The 17,500-nt window shown below is 47.0% G+C and overlaps 2 protein-coding genes across 4 annotated transcripts in view; one reads left to right on the top strand and one right to left on the bottom strand.

Annotated features, from left to right (window-relative positions):
• LOC125954708 (importin-7) overlaps window positions 1–2,323 on the top strand; it is an 8,200-nt gene extending 5,877 nt beyond the window's left edge. The window contains exons 7-9 of the mRNA XM_049685212.1: window positions 1–160; window positions 255–398; window positions 521–2,323. Of these exons, the coding sequence (XP_049541169.1) occupies window positions 1–160; window positions 255–398; window positions 521–606 (390 nt within the window). The 3' untranslated portion in view covers window positions 607–2,323. The remainder of the gene's footprint in view (window positions 161–254; window positions 399–520) is intronic.
• Window positions 2,324–2,534: 211 nt separating this feature from the next.
• LOC125954715 (rho GTPase-activating protein 68F) overlaps window positions 2,535–17,500 on the bottom strand; it is a 16,475-nt gene continuing 1,509 nt past the window's right edge. For all 3 annotated transcript variants that reach the window (XM_049685231.1, XM_049685230.1, XM_049685232.1), the window contains exons 3-9: window positions 7,721–7,888; window positions 6,850–6,935; window positions 6,622–6,767; window positions 4,815–4,977; window positions 4,570–4,724; window positions 4,281–4,492; window positions 2,535–4,118 (exon numbers count right to left, since the gene is read on the bottom strand). In XM_049685231.1, coding sequence (XP_049541188.1) covers window positions 3,601–4,118; window positions 4,281–4,492; window positions 4,570–4,724; window positions 4,815–4,977; window positions 6,622–6,767; window positions 6,850–6,935; window positions 7,721–7,888 — 1,448 coding nt within the window. In that variant the 3' untranslated portion in view covers window positions 2,535–3,600. The remainder of the gene's footprint in view (window positions 4,119–4,280; window positions 4,493–4,569; window positions 4,725–4,814; window positions 4,978–6,621; window positions 6,768–6,849; window positions 6,936–7,720; window positions 7,889–17,500) is intronic.

The raw sequence follows: 17,500 nt of genomic DNA, 5'->3' as shown, positions 1-17,500 counted from the left end.
GATGCGGACAGTGACGACGATGATGATGACGATGATGATGACGATGAGGATGGCGATGAGCTCGATGAGACAGCTCTGGAAGGCTACACGACGCCACTGGATGACGAAGACAATCCGAATGCTGTAGATGAGTACATCCTCTTCCAGGATGTCATGACCAGTGCGTAGCCATGCGTTCTTGCTTTGTACCACCAATACATTTATTTTAATGATGAATCTCTCTCTCTCTCTCTCTTTCTCTGCCACAACTCAAGGTCTCCCCAGTACCGATCCGGCCTGGTATACGATGCTAACGCGAAACTTGAACTCCGTCGAGCAGAAGCAACTGCAGGAGGTGTTCCAGATGGCGAACCAGAAGAAGGAAATCAAACGCTCGAAGCAGATCGAAAAGAGTGGAGGTATGCTCATGGCGGCGTAAACCGGACCCTCTGCCTCTCTCTCTTTCTTTCTCTACCCCCCTCCAAACTCCGTAATGCAAATGGCTTACCCCCCTCCCCTCGAGGGGCTTGTACTTTTGCAGGGTATCAGTTCACGCAACATCAAGTCCCCACTAGCTTTAGCTTTACAGGTGGCCAACACCATCAGCAGCAGCAGCCACCGCAGTGAGAACGGTGTCGTTCGGTAGTTAGGTGATGCACGTGCTCTAGCACGTTCTAGCAGCGGCAGCAACAGCATCTATCGTATCGTCAGTAGGTTTCGTTCGGAATCGGCATCAGCATTGGGAGCATAGGGAGCTAACGGAAAAGGGAATAAGAGGAGTGACCATCGACTGATGGGGAGGAGGAGGACGAGAAGGAGGAGCATATGGCGAAACGGTTTTAAGAAAACGCTTTATTTATACGCTTAAGCCTACGATCATCAGCACACGGATGTATGCATGCAGCGCAGCGCAGGCAGCAGCAAACAAGAGCCTGCGGCCACATTAGCACCAGCAAGCATTATTGTTTACTTTATCACACCAGTAAAATTGAGAAACGATAACGAACCCACTATGAAGAGACCACAGTGCGTCATCGAAGGTATAAACCGAGCTCCGGTTTATTTTGCCGGCATTAAAAAGCCAGCGTAGAATGTACGTTTGAAGCCAGAGAAAATGCGTGTGTGTATGTGTGTGTACAGATACAGATGGTGATGATGAACTCCTTATAAAGTAAAACCTTTAAAGAAAACACACAAAAAATATAATAAAAAAGAGTGAAAGAGCTAAAGTGAAGGGTGGTGCACAGTAGCACTTGTTAGATTAACGGAGAATTGTAATCCAATTTGCCCGGATGTGGAGCGACTGGTTAACTCGAGATAAAGCCAGTCAGTGATCCCAATTAGTGATTGCTACTGTAGTTGAATGAGTGAATTTTTAAAGACAGCCGAATATGACGTTGATGATCATTGTACTTTGGTCCGCGCACCCCTTTTTGGTGGGCCGTGTCACACACAAGAAGCGAAGAGCGCACGTGTTGAGATTGCAAAGCAAAGTTTATACGAAGTGGTACCGTATAAACGCTTGATCATCTTGTAAGCAATGCCAAGGCCAAGGAGAGAAGGGCGTTATACGCTCTCTCTCGCTGATCCTCAGGGAATTTGCAATTTTTGCAGGCAAATAGTCTTTATTGCGCCAGCGTCATAGAGTGTGGAGTAGGAGGTGCGGGAATGATTGCTCCTTGATAAGTGATAAGAGAGTGACTTGGATTTGTTTTGTTTTTCCCCCTTGTCATCGCTGTAAAGGCTGTTCGAGGTCTTGTTTCAGTAACAGCAACGAGGAGAACTTGTCCTAGTGCAGTAGATGCCACTCAGTGATGGACGGCAGCCCGTTTTTTGAATCTGTTAATCTGCGGTCGCCCATTCACTGCTCTGGCTGATGCTGAGTATAGAGAAAGAGAGAGAATTTAAGAGATAAAAGAATGGATGGTGGTAGCGTGTTATAAGATCCTGCGGTTTTGTGTAGGAATTGGGAGTGGCCGCGAAACAAGAACGTGCACTATCGCAGATTGATGAGACAGCACACATACTATAGAAGTATAGGCCAACTACACAATGCAACGAAACGAAAACGCATTTATTTGCAAACTGGCGTCCGCCAACTTGATGGTTGAATATTGAACCGCGATTATTGTTTCATACATGTATGTCAAAGGAGGCGCGAGGTGGAGTGATGCAACTCGCAAAATCGAACGGAGATAAGCGTAAAGATAGGACAACAACAATGTATAGGGCACTCTGAAGGCGAGGGAGCGCGCAAAAGTGTGAAACATGATGAGCGAGATGAAAGAAAATATAAACATTATATATATTGATTATAAACGAACGCTGCGCTTTTTGAACTTTACACGGACTATTTTATTTCCTTCTCCTGTTGTTCCTTCTTTCTCGTAAACGTAGATCCAGCGGTGACGTGGCGATCCTTTTACCCATTTTGTTGCGAATTCAGTTTTTCGAGTTAAAGACTGGACACTGTGGACATTTTAACACTAATTTATGCGTCATTTTTGTGTAAACTATTTTTTGATATTTTGTTTTCAGGCCTCTATCTCAATCCCTTTTGCGTGCTAACGCACCCTATCCGCTAGTAATTGAATGATGGGATTGTTTTTTTTTTTTATAATAATCCCTCGTACCGGTTGTCTTCCACAGCCTGAACCTTCCTGCTTCTCTGGGTCTGACGGTAATGGTTAAAATTGAATTTCATCTGCTACCACGAGCATGGTTATTTACTTACACGGTGTGACTACATGTTTTTTTTTGGGGGGATTCGAGGAGTGGAATACATGGTTAAAATCGTTGTATTATTAACGTTTTTAACTTTCTCTCTGCTTTCGGCTTACTGTGATGTGACTGTTGAACAGCGGTTGCAGCAGCGTGTAGAAACGGGCTGACGTAGCTGTGCGTTTAATGCTCGATCCACTATGCGGATCGGCGGCCTTCCATTTCTTTGGTTTCCCGTATGCACTACTGACCGCGCTGCGACTGAAATGTCGCCAGGTAAAACAAGTAAGAGGCTAGCGACTCTCATCACAACACAACAAACCACAAACTCTGCCCTGGTTAACTTTCTTTTCGCTTACATACCTAACCTCATATTTCTGCGCACACACTAAAAACACACACACACTTCCGTGCTGCTGACCGTGGATGTTAGAATCTATTTAGCTAAAAATAAAAAAAATAAATTGTTTCAACAATTCACAATTCACTGACTAATTGCTCTGGAACGCTGCATCCCTGCGCTTGCTCTCACTTTAACTTTATATTTTACAAAAATCTTTTCATTTCTTTACACAACAACACTGCCCTGTTACCCTTACGTATCGCCTGCACCTCACAGATCCACTTCATATCTTGTGCCATCTCTTGAACTAGCTCCTAAACCTTAATTATGGTATCAACATTCGACCGCTGATCGATCGTCCATTTAAAATAATCTCGCTTACGACACTAGCAAAACAAAAAGTAAAGGAAATGAAAGACCAGAGAAAATCGGAGGAGCCATGCACTTGTCCCCGGACTTAAGTAGACTATTAACGAAGAATGTAGAATGTTTCGATTTCCAGTGATTTGTAGTGTGTTCTCTCCCCCCGAAAGGGAGTCCACTTAGATCAACCGCGGTTAATCGTACGTCCCGCGGTCCTTCTTGTTGATGTCCACGAAGTAGATGTCGTCCTGATGCTGCAGCACGTAATCGATGAACGCATTGATCGGTGCGATCTCGTCGAGCGACATCTGTTCCTGCTTGGGCCAGATCAGGTTCGGTCCGAACACGATCGCCAGGTTGGAGGAGGTCATCTTGTTGAAGTCCTTACGCTCCATGATTTTGCCGAGAAATTCGACGATATACTTGAACAGCTCGTAGTTCTCCTCCGGTAGCCGCTCGCGCAGAAGCTGCTTCACGTTGCGCGATCGCTGCTCCTCCGTTTTCCACTCACTGAACTGCGTAATGTCGTCGTACAATTCGTACGTTAGCAGTGGTTCCTCTAGCTCCCGTAAGAACGTCTTCAGCAGGGAGGCGGTCACGTGCGTGTCCTCGTTGGCCAGCTGCACCTCCTCGCCCGCGTTGATCTTCGCCCGAAGCTCCTTGATGTGCGTATAGTTGCCTGTCCGTCGGAAGATACCTTCTGTCTCGACAACTGCAGGGAAAGAAAGGAAAGGGAGTGAGTGGTAGGTAAGTATAAATTCGAGATCGAGAACACGCTTGATAATGATTCAGAATGACGCTTAATCCCATACGTTCTCCCTCGCCATTTGGCGTAATAACGATGAGTCATAGAGGGTCATCACGTTTAACTTACCATCTGGTAGCGACAGATGATCGACGCACTTTCGTACGATCGGTGGTATGCAGTTGAGGCAGGCGCTATTTTCAATTATGAATCGCAGCGAAACACCAAACTGTGCCGTCTTCGGGATGGTTGGCGTCGAGGGGGAACTACCGTGGTGACCGGACGCCTTCCCTTGGGGTCCGAAGCGTTGTCTCGTGCCATTGTTGATCTTCTCGTCAAACCTGCGTCGCATGATCGTGGTGAAATGTTAGTATAGTGTTAAGTGTGCTCTGAAATAGATTAATCTCACACAACTTACTCTCGCACTGGATCCGGCACCTTGAGTGTGTTTAGGCCAAGCGATTGCTTCAACTCGTCCAGGCTGCTCGTGTAGATCAGCTTACTTTTGAACTTTTCGCTGATGATCGGCTTGAAGAAGAACCACACCATCCTGATGAAGGTGGTTGGATGGACCTGTGTATCGGGTGGCAATGGGAATGGGATGAGATCGTTTCATTTGCGGTCAAGTCACCTCACATGCCACGGAAGGAGCCACACACTCACCACGTAAAGTTTCTTTAGATTTTTCTTAAAACTTCGATCGAGCTCCTTGTAGGAGTTCCACAGGAACTGGAGGGCCGGTTTGCTGTTATCCTTCATGCCCTGGTGGAAGTACGCTAGGATGTAGTCATTCTGGACGAACTCTTCCATCGATTTGATGATAAAACTGTAACGCGCGTAAAGGGCACAGAAGGTACACGTGTTAGTATTCGGTTGTAACAGTTAGCACACTATCCAGTAGTAGAGAAATTTTAAGATCCATTTCGGAAACACGTCTTTTATACAATCAAAACTCACTTTAAGTTATTTAATAGCGAAGCATTCACTTTCTCAGCAAGTTATTCAACAGATGGTACTAACAAGTAAACACAAAATCCCGATTTGAAAATCCAAGAGAACGATCTACTCAATCACGATCACCGATCTGAACGGTGTCACGCGTTCTGAGCATTGCGACTGCCACCACCTTAATGCCAGCTCGCATCGTGCTCTACTGCTGCTGCTGCTGCTGCTGCGGGAGGCGAAGAGATTATTTTCGTTTGGCCACGCCACGCCGCAATCCGGACAAACCCACTGAGCCAACTGCTGCTGCTGCTGCTGTTGCTGCTCACACACCAAGATGCTGCACACGAAGGCAGGTTTGCGCTTAGCAGGAGGGCGGCATAGAGACAAGAGGGTACAAGAACACGCAACCTGCCCTCCCTCCTAGTGAACGAGAAACGGGAGCGCGCGCGCGAGGAAGAAAGTTTTTCACAAAAAGCGATGTCGTTCGTGAAGACGTCATCGGTGGCCTCCTATCCCAGGCCGCACCAAACCGTAACCGTCTTCGTCGTCGTCGTCGCGATGGCGCAATATGCTGGCAGCGGACCCACCTCAAACATAAACAAGCGCGCTGCAGCAAACGGTGCGAGGTGAGCAGTAGGTACAACCGCATGATGACCCTCGAGTAGAACGGTCGGTGGTGGCGCGAGAGAGCATTGAAATATGATCCCCGAGAAGATAGCACACCGAGTTCTATGTTGCTAATTGATTTGTATCGTCAAAGCGCGGGATGGGCCAGGCAAGGTGTCCGCCAAGGTGAGAAACGTTCTGATCATTCAAGCGCACGATCGTTGCACAATACGTTCTGGGGCAGATGAAAGTGAACCCGTTTTTTTTCTTCTTTGGTTTTCAAACGCAGCGCCTCTCCTCTAGTACACATTTGTTATTCTCGTGATTCCGGAACATGTGTTTAGGAGGGCCGGCAGTTCCGTTGAAAGGGAACGCTAAACCCGCCCGCCAATGAGGTAATTACTGTTTGGCCCAGAAATATATAGAAAGACGCACTGCAAAGCATACGCATCCGTTGCCGGGGAAAATCCCCGCGAAAAGCGGTCAGCCGGCAACCAAACGGATGGTAGACAGTCTGCTGCGCAGAAACGTTGAACGATGGGATGAGATGAGCTAGACACCTACTGGGAAAGAGTTAACCACGAGGCACGGCTTCCAGGAACGATGGGATGTAGCAGATTGATATACGCGTCGTGAACGTCTGGTGAAAGCGAATTTCCTAGAATTACTAACACGCGAGAGGACACGGATCAGCTGAGTGCGTCACTGACGTCTTCGCTGAACTGCCAGCCAACCTGCCACCTTGTTGATCATTCGGCAATTAAGTGGAAGTCGCTGGCCCAGAATGAATTAGCACTTTTTTTTTGGGGTCAGGGATAATGCTTCCATCAGAGCTCATTTCGAGGAAGAAAAGGCATTCACAGAGCACACTAACGGGTTGCTCTCCAGATGCGCACTCGCTGTTCCGATTGTTACTTACTCGATGAAAATGTTGGAGTTCAGATCCTTTCGCTCCGGTAACCGGCACGCGTAGATGGCAATAATCGGTTGGCCCTGTTTGTCGGTGCCGATGAATTCGATGAATTTTCGCCTCTTAAAGTCCTTCCGGATGGCATTTTCGTCGGGCTGGTCGAAGGGAGGGGAAGAAACAGAGAGATTTAAAGAACGATCCATTTCATCGAAACTTTAGTGGAGATGCCCTTCTTACCTCAACCATTTTCAGCTGCTCCTCGTAGTTGTCTGCCTCGAGGGTAGTGGCGATAATTTCGTCCGCAGAAGGAATCTCAAACTCGGCTGCTCGGTGGACAGAAAATGGAAATGGGAACTCAATTAGTCACAATTCCTTTAACGATGGACATACTGTGTACTGTGTGCGGTGTGGCTTGTGCTCGAACTCAAATTGACGTAAATGACATCATCGGTATCGCGTGGCGTCCAACCAGGATGTTATCAATACCGATACCTTTATCTAACAAACACACCAGCAGTGAAAGGCGCGCACATATTGCTTGCGAAGTTTATATGAAGAGCGAGCAAGATAACGGGGTAATTGTGACATGCAGAGTAGACCCTTTTTGAATGATATTTGCAGAACTCAAGTACACAGTGAGTGACAGAATCGTCTCCCTTTTGTGGTTGGAAACAAGAATTGAAAAGGAAAATCAATACAAAATATAGTTTAATAGAAAGAAAAACTAACAATTCTAGCTTATCCAGGAGAGAGCACGATTGTGCATAGGAGAAGGGACCGCAATCACAGTTCTCGAATGACAGAAAAGCAGCAACCGCAGACGGAGAACTGAACAGCACCAGGAAGAGGCTGTTTGCGTGTCGTTGCAAGAACGATTTAAAAGACAGAGATTGGGCAAAATGCCAAACCGGCGTATGGCGAGGGGATATACTAATTGAATCATTTATCCAATTGGCCATGCCGTGGTCAAGGTACAGGTGCATGGCTCACTGCAAGTTGACCCGCATCACTCACTCAACCCCGATGGATGCCAAGACACGTGCCAATCGTGATGATGGACGTCAACAAGCCCTCCAATTCCGATGGCCAATGGGCGGGAAAAGCTTACCGGCATAGCTGGTGTCGTCGAAAACGATGGTAGCGCCCGGTTCCGGTACCGCCGTCTGGGATAGCTCAGTATCATCGAACTCCAGGTTCGGCTCGTAGTCGTGCCAATCGGACAGGCTGGGATGTGGATCTTCCGTCGAATCGATCAGCGGTGGGTTCATCGGTACACCTATACTCGGAACGGGTGGGAGAAAGACGAAAGAATTTGTTATAATAAAGCGGCGACTAAGTTCATTGTTTTCTGCGTTGGTGGTCTGTCCGTCTGTTTATGTCGTATTTATATCGTTGTTTTTATGTCCCAGCCCTCTTATCCTTAGTTCTCTGGGCATTGAATACAAAAGACTATCACATACAACCGATTGCGTTTCACTTCTTGACTGTGTCTGGGCTATCGTGGGGTGTTCACGCATTAGTCGGAAAACAGAGTTGGTCAACGGGAAAGAAACCATTCCAAGGTGATATGCATATTGAGACAAAACAGCGGGAGACACCTCGCCACGGAGTACTTGGAATAAGGAATCAAAATACCAAACGGAAAAGGTATATTCGTGTTAATACCACATGAGCCACCTTGTGGGACGACATTTCCACGCATTAGGTAGTCCATTTATCCTAAAAAAAAGTATGCGCTGAAGACATAGTAAGTCAAGGCAGGCCGAGGAAAATTTGTAAAAATCCAAATCCAATTTGTCTATGACGTCGAAAAACGAAAAAGGTCATCTGTTTAAGCTTATTAGCACCAAGAATTTGACAAGGAATTTGGCTTCTCCCTCTTATTTTTTGCTACTCGGAACTGCACTGCAAGGACGGTCTATAGATAAAGCGCGTTTTAGCACCACTTCAGCAGCCGCCCGATTCATGACTTAATCACACTCAACGCCCCACAAAAGTGTCGCCGGTGATGTCGACAGTAATTAGTTGGATGGATGCTTCCGCGATATGCTGCAGGGGCACCGAACCCCCAATCGCGATGGCACACCACGGTGTACCACGGGGATTATCCTCATGAAACTCGCGTGTCAGTTGGTTGCGATTGACCTAGATAATGGTGCCGGTTGTCTGTGTCGCTAGTGGTTCTTTCGACTTTTTCTTCAAACGATCTAAAGTGTCCCCGCTGTTGTGTCACACCCCGGGTAACAGAAGCCGAGACTTCCGTTTAATTATAGCGGCACCAGCTGTGTTTCTGTGTATCTGCAGCTCGCCTGGAGCCGAAGCAACACAACTCTGCTGTTCATTCGTTCTCCTCGTGATCAGCAGGACATCATTGTCGACGGGTGGCGTCATGGCCGTGGATGTGTCAGCCCCCGGAATACAATGTCCTGTTCGTAATCTTTCGATCGAAAAATGGAAGACAAAGCGTTTCACAAAAACGGTCTATTATGATGATAACAAGGTTCTGGACTGGACAGCGTGGCCCCATTGCCAGTTATCTATTTTAGATTTCATTCTTACAACAGTTCTGCCAATTTGTAGCGTCGTTATATCTTACGTATGACGCAGAAGGGTGAGTAGTTTATGTACTTCTTAACAATGTGAGAAACTAAGAATAAATACAAATTAATTGAAGAGGTTAATTGAAGAACAAAATAATACGATTTTTTTGTTGCAAAAGGATTAAAATATAATGTTAACTAAGTTGGTTTTTTGGTGGTATATTCTACAACCCATAAATGGATTTAAATTTACCTTTGGACGCCTTTTTACTTACTTGTAAGACATACTATTTGCTCTACTTTAAAATAGTTTATGTTCAAAAACAGAAGTATCGTGATCGCCTTGTTGATTCCACTAACGCTAATTACACTTCCTTAGTTTGAAAGCAAGAAATGCTGGTAGAAGAATTGAGTTTTCCAAATATTCCTACTGTTCCTATTGATAAAAAATATGTATTATCACAAAGAGACACCAAAACGAAGAAAAATCGGTTACTCGAAACCTTTCCTTTGGTGAACATTTCCATTTTCTGAGGTAATGAATCTGGAAGGTACCGAAAACATATGCTGCAATTGTCCTTCAGTTCGGTGATCCTAAAATTAATCCAATTTGTCTCCAACCTTATTTCAATTAGTTCCCGTACCGCGCAGACACATGTGCAGCAAGTGCAGTTAAAGCATCTGTTTTCCAATAAGAAAACAACTTGTCGAACATGACACGCACAGGCAACGCGCGGTAAGCGTTTCCTGTTACCGCAAGGCCTTCGCGTGGGCCAGACAACACCAGACAGGCTCTACCCCACGCAAGGAGCTGCCTCCACCGACAGCTAGCTAGCCGCCAGGGGTGCCTACGCGAGGTGGGTGCAATCGTTGCATCGATATCGATTACACTCCAGCTCTCGGCAGTGGGCCGTTCGCTCAGCTGGCTTACATGATTACTGGGGCTCGCGGCACTGGCCTGCCCACAAAACCATCACGAGCATCGTGGGCGCGTATAAGACCCCCGCGCTTAACGCCTAACACGCCCCATTAGCATCCATTTCGTTATGCACCACATGCATGTATGCTTGCATGCAAAGGGGAGTCTCAGCTTATCTTTACATAATGGCACACACACACACACACGCTCTAGTAGCGCAGAGTGTGATAATGAGGTTCGGTCTGAGGGACTGATCTGACAGAATAAGCATTTTTTTAATGGATTGCAACAAGAAGCTTCATACTGTCTGTGTCCCAAAACACACGCACCATCATTACGTGATGGAATGCGTCCATCACGCAGTATGGTGCACAGCCCAGCTGTATCTACTACTGTCTGTCTGTCCGTCCTTCTGTCTGTGTTGTGCTTCTGTGGAGCATAACACCCAAGAAGCGCACAATCGTCGTTCATTCAAAAACGGTATTCACTCGCGCCTACTATGCCGTATGTGAGACCTGGGAGCTACTCATCATCATCATGTAACCGCCTGTAAATGCACGACGATCCAATCCTGTTTGACAACAAATGGAGGCTACGATACGTCAAAATAGTATCGCGACGTCTTAACAACGAGAGCAACTCTACTACTTTCGTTCTGCAAATGCATCCCCCCCCTTGATGTGGCCACCCCCTTTGAAAGGCCAATGTCATGTCACTTTGACATCAACCCCCTCATCATCATCATCATCATCATCATCAGCGCGTTATGAGTGCTCACGGACAGTCTGAAGCTCAAGGATAAACAATCAGAACAAACTCCGCCACCACCATCAATCACACACATCGAGTGGTAGAAGAGCGCGAGCTACTTGACTTGACCACCACCCATTGCCATGATGTCAGAGGTCGGTTCACTTGGGAATCGTACTACTTGGCCTTCCCTCTCTCTCTCTCCCCTAGTTTCACAATCCATCAACTAAAACCCACTCGATCATCCTGTTCTCAAGCACCCACAGCAAGCAGCGGAGAAATGGTCAGAGTGCAATCGACCTAACCTCAGCCCAAGTTATCCGGGAGAGTCCGGAGACGTCTATGATCACGAAATTTCTACATTACCACGACCGCCATGCGATGTGTACATTTAGTTCCATTTTCCCGATCGTGTACACGATAAGCAGCTTGAAAATGCTCGGCCAGACGAAGACGCCAAGCCATGTGGTGGTCATTTGCATGGGTGCTAGCGCACATGCCTGATGTGTTCGGCATTTGGAAGCAACAATTGGTTTCTAAAAAGTATGATGACGCCATGCGTTTATAAAAAAACGGAGTAGGTTGGGATGTTTTTTCATTTTGGACGGAAGACGTAATCAGCAACTGTGCTCTGCAAATCAGCGCTGTACTTCTGGTGGTAGTTGATTTTGATTTTTAGTTTCTAGAAAGGTCTGGTCACATGCCAACTCACTGACCTGGCCGATAAATTGTAGTACGAACGCCACACTCTATGCCATATGCGTTTGAGGCAGGATGCAAGCCAATCGGATAGAACCCATGGAACAATCCTCCAACCAATACGCGTAATGGGACGGCCTTCCGTTAGCTCGAACACTCCGCGGAGCACGCCGCGAAGGGTGATGTGATTAGATTGCATTGCGTCTTTTATCCATTGTCCAAATCGCTTCTGCTAACTCCTCACCCTTCGCATCGAATCGGGGCAACCACCAGAGTTCTAGGCCAGAATGTGGAGTGCCAGACCCTAGGGGAATATCGTGATACGCGCGCTCACGCAACACGTCTGAGAACACACACACACACATACGAGCACCGGGATGTGCATTTGCGAACAGTTCACGAGCAGACAATCCTATCCGGTCCCTTGTTGCACACGTTTTTTTTGGGCCAGCAAAACTCCCTTTTTCTCTTTTTCGGCCACGTGCCCCGAACGAACCCTCCAAACTCCGAGCTTTGTATCTGCGCGCGCGTGTGTGTGTGTGTTTGGTGATTTCCTTCTAAATGATGCGAATGCATCTCGACAAGGGGACCGACGGTGGCAAAGAGGGTACACGTAGCAGACGAAGGCGAAAGGAGGAAGGGTGATTCATTTCAATCAGTCCCTGAGAATCGTAAATTCTACAGACGACGAATGCGGGGATCGTGCGTGCACGATCTGGCCTCCTGTAACATATTTATTCTGCAATTTCTCCCAGAGTCCTTACCGGAAGGGCCGGAAGATGTACAAATTGTGTTAGGAAAATTGAAAAATGACTTCTCGGAACTGGCGACCTAATCGTGTAATTGCATCGACCACCAGACACCAGAGACAGCAGCGTGGAAGTCTCACGGGAAGCTATCTAGCTACTAAATCGTCGGAGCGCGACACCGAGCATCATGCGAAAGTGAATAATGGAACCGGGCGAAGATGCGGTGCCAATCTTTGTCACGACGGTTGGCTGAAGGAAGAAAGGAAGGAAATTGTCGCATTTTCCCCTCCGTTTTCCGGTATAGATCGAGATGAGAGCGAATCAGATCGCGATTCGATTACTATGATCATTGGAAATGTGAAGCAAGAAGCGTTATTTGCTTCCTTCCGGCCACCGGCCGAGAGCACTTTGAATTGTGATGAAGACGATGATGATGACGATGGTTGAAATATGTAAGTTCGAATCTCTGTTTCTCACTGTTCAGGCAGGGGCGATCAGTGTTTCATTAGGTGCAGCATCTTGGATCCCACGATCTGCTGGGTACCTCCTTTGGAACGCGCATAATAAAGAATTTACAGGATGGAACACAGCGACGAATATACATGCATTGAATGTCGTTCAACATTATTTATTTATTTATTTATTAAGATAAAAAAATACCAATGAGTCTTAGGACCTGATTGACGCCTAGGTGTACAGGAAATATGAAACAAATCAAACAAGCACATAACAGTACTGCTGAAAAAAGATTTACAAAAATTTAGATTTACAAAATCGACAAAATTCATGTTCAAACTGGAGCGATAGGGATATTTAATTTCAGTAGAAAGAAGTCTACATTGTACTTCGTAACATTTAAAAAAAATGAGGTGGTCCGTTAAAGTTTTTAATAGCTTACCAATCTCACCTTTGTATTCGACGAAGAGAACAAAGACACGTCCGAATCAATCCAAAAGGCTGTTAGTGCAACGCAGCCAATTATGCTACCTTTGTCCAAAAAACCCATCATTGTTGTTGATAGTGTTGGTAGTTCTGTATCTGAAGACAAAAATTCTTGCAACTTTCCAGAGAATATATGCTCAAACCGGGGAGCAATAGACAATTATTACACTTAAATCCCCAACTAAGGTCACTCGCTACTAAACTAACACCTAGCACGGAATCACCAGCATGTGGCTCATCAGAAAGCGTGCTTATAAATACGCTTTAATGGCCCTTAACCGCCCTCTTATCGCACCGAGAAGCAGCAATTTGCTATACCTTCCGGCATTTGAAATTACATTTAGTTGAACTAAATCATCTTCAGCACAAAAAACTCCCTCATCACTCCCGTAAAGCACACCTGTCAGTCGCGCCTTCTAAGCTCAACACCCTTTGGTCATAATTCACGCGTGAGCTACAGCTGTAATGACCGACCATTGGGAAACATCACGACCTGTTGTACTGCCTGAAGACGGCTAATAGTTATCCATTCCGGAACGGAACAGAACACACGAAGGTGGATGTTAATAAATTCCTGCTCGTCCTCCGCCGTGTGCCAACTTGATGGCCGTGGTGTTTCATATTTTCCCGAGACAACACTCAGCATTCTTAATCCGCATTAAAGCAACGGACATTCGCTGCTGTTGAATTCCTTATATTGGAATAAAAATGTAATGCAAGCATCGGCAAAGCATATAACTTTAGCTTTTCGAAGCTCCCGACCGTGACAACGTAAGCACCAGCCTTCTGGTGAGCTATTAGAAGCCACGTTCCACTCCCCGGGTACATGTAGCCACTGGCAGGCCGCTTCATAAACATATCTTTCCTATCGAACGCCTGTGGCGCTAGGGGGCCTCTCAACCCAAATGGCACTCCTATGAACACTCGCTATCGATCTCACCATCGCATTGAGGTTTAGAAGGGGGCTCGCGTTCGCGTTCGCGTTCGCGGGGAGCCTAAAACACTTTCCCCACAAACAGGACCCCGAGACCAACCTTAACCCCAGGACCTGGAAAAGGCCGATCCGATTTACGAATCAAAATGGTTTAGTGTTGCCTATGATGGTTGCCAAGGTTATCGTCGTGACAATTAACGCAATTTACATAGCTCAGCAGGCCTTTCACTAAGAAGCTCAGCAGGCTTTACCCTCGTGGCTGGTGGCTCAACAATGGCGTCGTGCATTAAGAGAGGCTTCTGCTCGACCAATCAAAAATCGACGACCACCACCAAACCCAAAGCGCATTCCACTCCCGTTCTTCTGTGGGGCTTTTGGGGCACAACACGATGCGTATTTGTGTCAGCAGTCCGCGGACGCGTTCACATACCACACCAGACTACCGTTTCCGATGCCGTGCTCAATGACAATTCGGTGACGCACGCTCATCAACCTGCTGCTGCTGCTGCTGTTGCTGGAGACTGAACCGCAACCACAGAGCGGGTGATTCGCTCGCGCGCGCGAGTTGTTCCCGTTGGTTGCGGTTTACCGTGTCCTGCCTGGCTGGTTGGCTTGCTGTCTGGTGTGGATTTGGAACGCAGGAAATCGCACAAGAAACCTGTACCATTTAGTCGCTCGGCAACCAGTTGCAGGTTGCGCGATGATGATTCGATGTGAGCTTCACGCCTCAACGTTCCCACACGCACGTACGCCTTGGTCTCTTCCGCTTCTTTCGCTTATCATAAATAGGTAATTGCCTTTGTGTGCCTCCGTTGGCTGCTTGGTTGGTGCGTTGATGCAGCACTGGTACGAAAAGGTCACTATGAAAACTTTGATCTAACCTGCAGCAGGCCCGTCCATGGGGGTAACGGTAAGGTGAGAAGACATTTGACCTCAACCTTAGCAGGTCCTCTGTGTCAAGTGCGCGGGTGCGCGCAATCACACACATACATAGGGCGGTCTCTGCCTCCCTGTGATGTTGTAAGACATGAAGATTTATTCAATGGAACCGAGGGTGGACCGAAATTTGTTAAATTAAATCATTAAATACGGGTCTCTCCCCTTTCCTTTTAGAGAAACGCGGCAGTTTCGCTTCGCTTCGTTTGCTCTCTACTCCACGATATGGTTCCTCCTCGAGGTAAAGATGGCGTACTCGCTGCCTCACCACACCACATACCGCGCATATGACTAATAGTCATGCTGCTGCCATTGCTTCTGCTGCCTGTGTTGATGACTTCATGAATGCATAATGACGACCGGGATCGGATCGAGTAGGAGGCCGGAGGGCGAAGGCCAACAAGCGAACCGACCGGTGTTCCAATGTCGTTCCTGGGGCTACGGCAGTCAAACGTTGGTGTGACTTTTCGTAATCGCATTTATACAATGTTCCACAAGGGCGCACTGCGAGTCAGGAACTTCACAAGCAGAAGAAGAAGTGTTTATGAGCGAGTGTAACCATTATTTTGTCACCAATTCAGCTCAGAGAAATTTTTTTGACGAGCTCTAGAACCAAGTGCGAAATTACAATGTTACGCGCGATTTTCTAGCGACTTTGATCAACTTGTAGGAATTATGAATTGGTGATACTACACCATCTTGATGTCAATGCATTTCTCCACATAGGAATGCTGACATCAATAACTCCTGCAGCTCGTTAATGGTTTGTAGACCTTTTTGTGAAAATCATTTTCCCAAACAAAAGCCAATTACCAGACTGAAGAGAGTCGAAGATCAATAGACACTAAAAGAATGAAAAGGAAGCGCAACGGCAAATGCACAAATAGCCTTTCATGCAATAAACAATACCTCTGCTGCCGGTGCCGAAAAGTCGAGAAAAGTTTAGGAAATTTTCTTTTCCCAAACTCTTCGCCTGCATTGACAAAGCTTTCCATCATGTGCTGAATTGAGTTCCCCATTGAGTTTCTTCCGGATTTTTATCACCGCGAGATCCACTCGCGCCGTAATCTGCGGTGCGTGCAATTGTCGGATTGTTTCAATTAAGGTTGCAAAGGCCTCGCTCGGTCTCGGCCTCTCCTCTATCTGTCTTTCTAACGATTTCACCTTCGTCACCTGGGTTAGCGCGAAAGGGCGAAAGATGCGCTCTCTGCACTGTCCACGGTAACGCTTTCTTGCGTTCGATCATTCTGCACCGCTTGGCTCAGCGACATAAAGAAGCAAAAGAAAGGCTCTGGAACCTTGACTCACTTCCCACTGCCCATCGGTCGGTCGGTCCATCCGGGGAACTAAGTAAGGTCCGGGACAACAATCGTCTCGGCTTGAGGTTTTAGCGATCTCGCGCTCAATCGCTGCGTAACGATCGCGAATCGCGCGTGCGATAGTACCCGGGGTGCCGAAAAGTTGCCGTTGCCGGTCATAAAATGTCATAACGGGAGGCAGTTTAAGGTGTGGGAGTGTTGAGACGCATGGGTGGAACAAACGGAATTTAATGGAATTGCTTTTGGTTTTGGCTAGTAAATGCTCTATTTCTTCTGATTAGCATACATTGTGGCTTCATCCCAGTGTTCCTGTGGTCTAAAAACAACGTCTTGATCACGAACGCAACAATCCAAGTAGCAGTAGGCAACCAGGCTCATGGCCAGCTCGATGATTCGCGCGCTTGCTCGTCTGACGCAGTAGAACTGACTAGGCCATAGCATAGCCTATCATCAAGTCACGAGGGGTAGTTTGGTATAGCGCAATGCGATAAGAAGAGACCAAAGTGATGTAGGGTGAATAATAAATGCGCGCGATGGTGGTGCCCTTTTTCTGACCACCCCAGGAACCCGCCAGGCATATTGGGATGTTTGCCAACTAACAACGGTCGAGTGTAGATGGTTTAGAACAACTGCAACCCCATGGACGTGAAAGATGGTGCTGCATGCTGTCAGCGAAGGTGCCAACTTCTCGTATTCATACTCTAAAACGAGCTAATTACGCTTTAATTACATTAAGCGATGGATTAGAAGGCTTATTTATCCTTCAAACGCCATTCGAATAGAAAAGTGTTGCTTTCTCAGTACGACGGCGACTATCATCGTGTCCCATCTCCGGTGGACGATGATTTTTACTCAATTGACGGCCAATCTGTTCACATTAACACGGCAGCTATGGCCGGGGAGGGGGATGATGAGATATATGCGTCATCCTGTGGCAAGCATCACGATATGCTTGCGTTCTAAACACATCCACCAAGCCACGTGGTGTGTGGACAGATCTCAACGTCGTCGTCGTCGTCGTCGTCGTCGTCGTCGTCGTCGTCGTCGTCGTCGTCGTCGCATCTTGCAAACATGTGTGAGCGTCAGCGATCTGTCCGCGA

The sequence above is a fragment of the Anopheles darlingi genome, chromosome 3, assembly GCF_943734745.1.
Source record: "Anopheles darlingi chromosome 3, idAnoDarlMG_H_01, whole genome shotgun sequence".
In the NCBI taxonomy this organism is placed as follows: domain Eukaryota; kingdom Metazoa; phylum Arthropoda; class Insecta; order Diptera; family Culicidae; genus Anopheles; species Anopheles darlingi.
The sequence above is the reverse complement of the archived record's forward strand: the minus strand, read 5'-3'. Positions and strand labels throughout refer to the sequence as shown.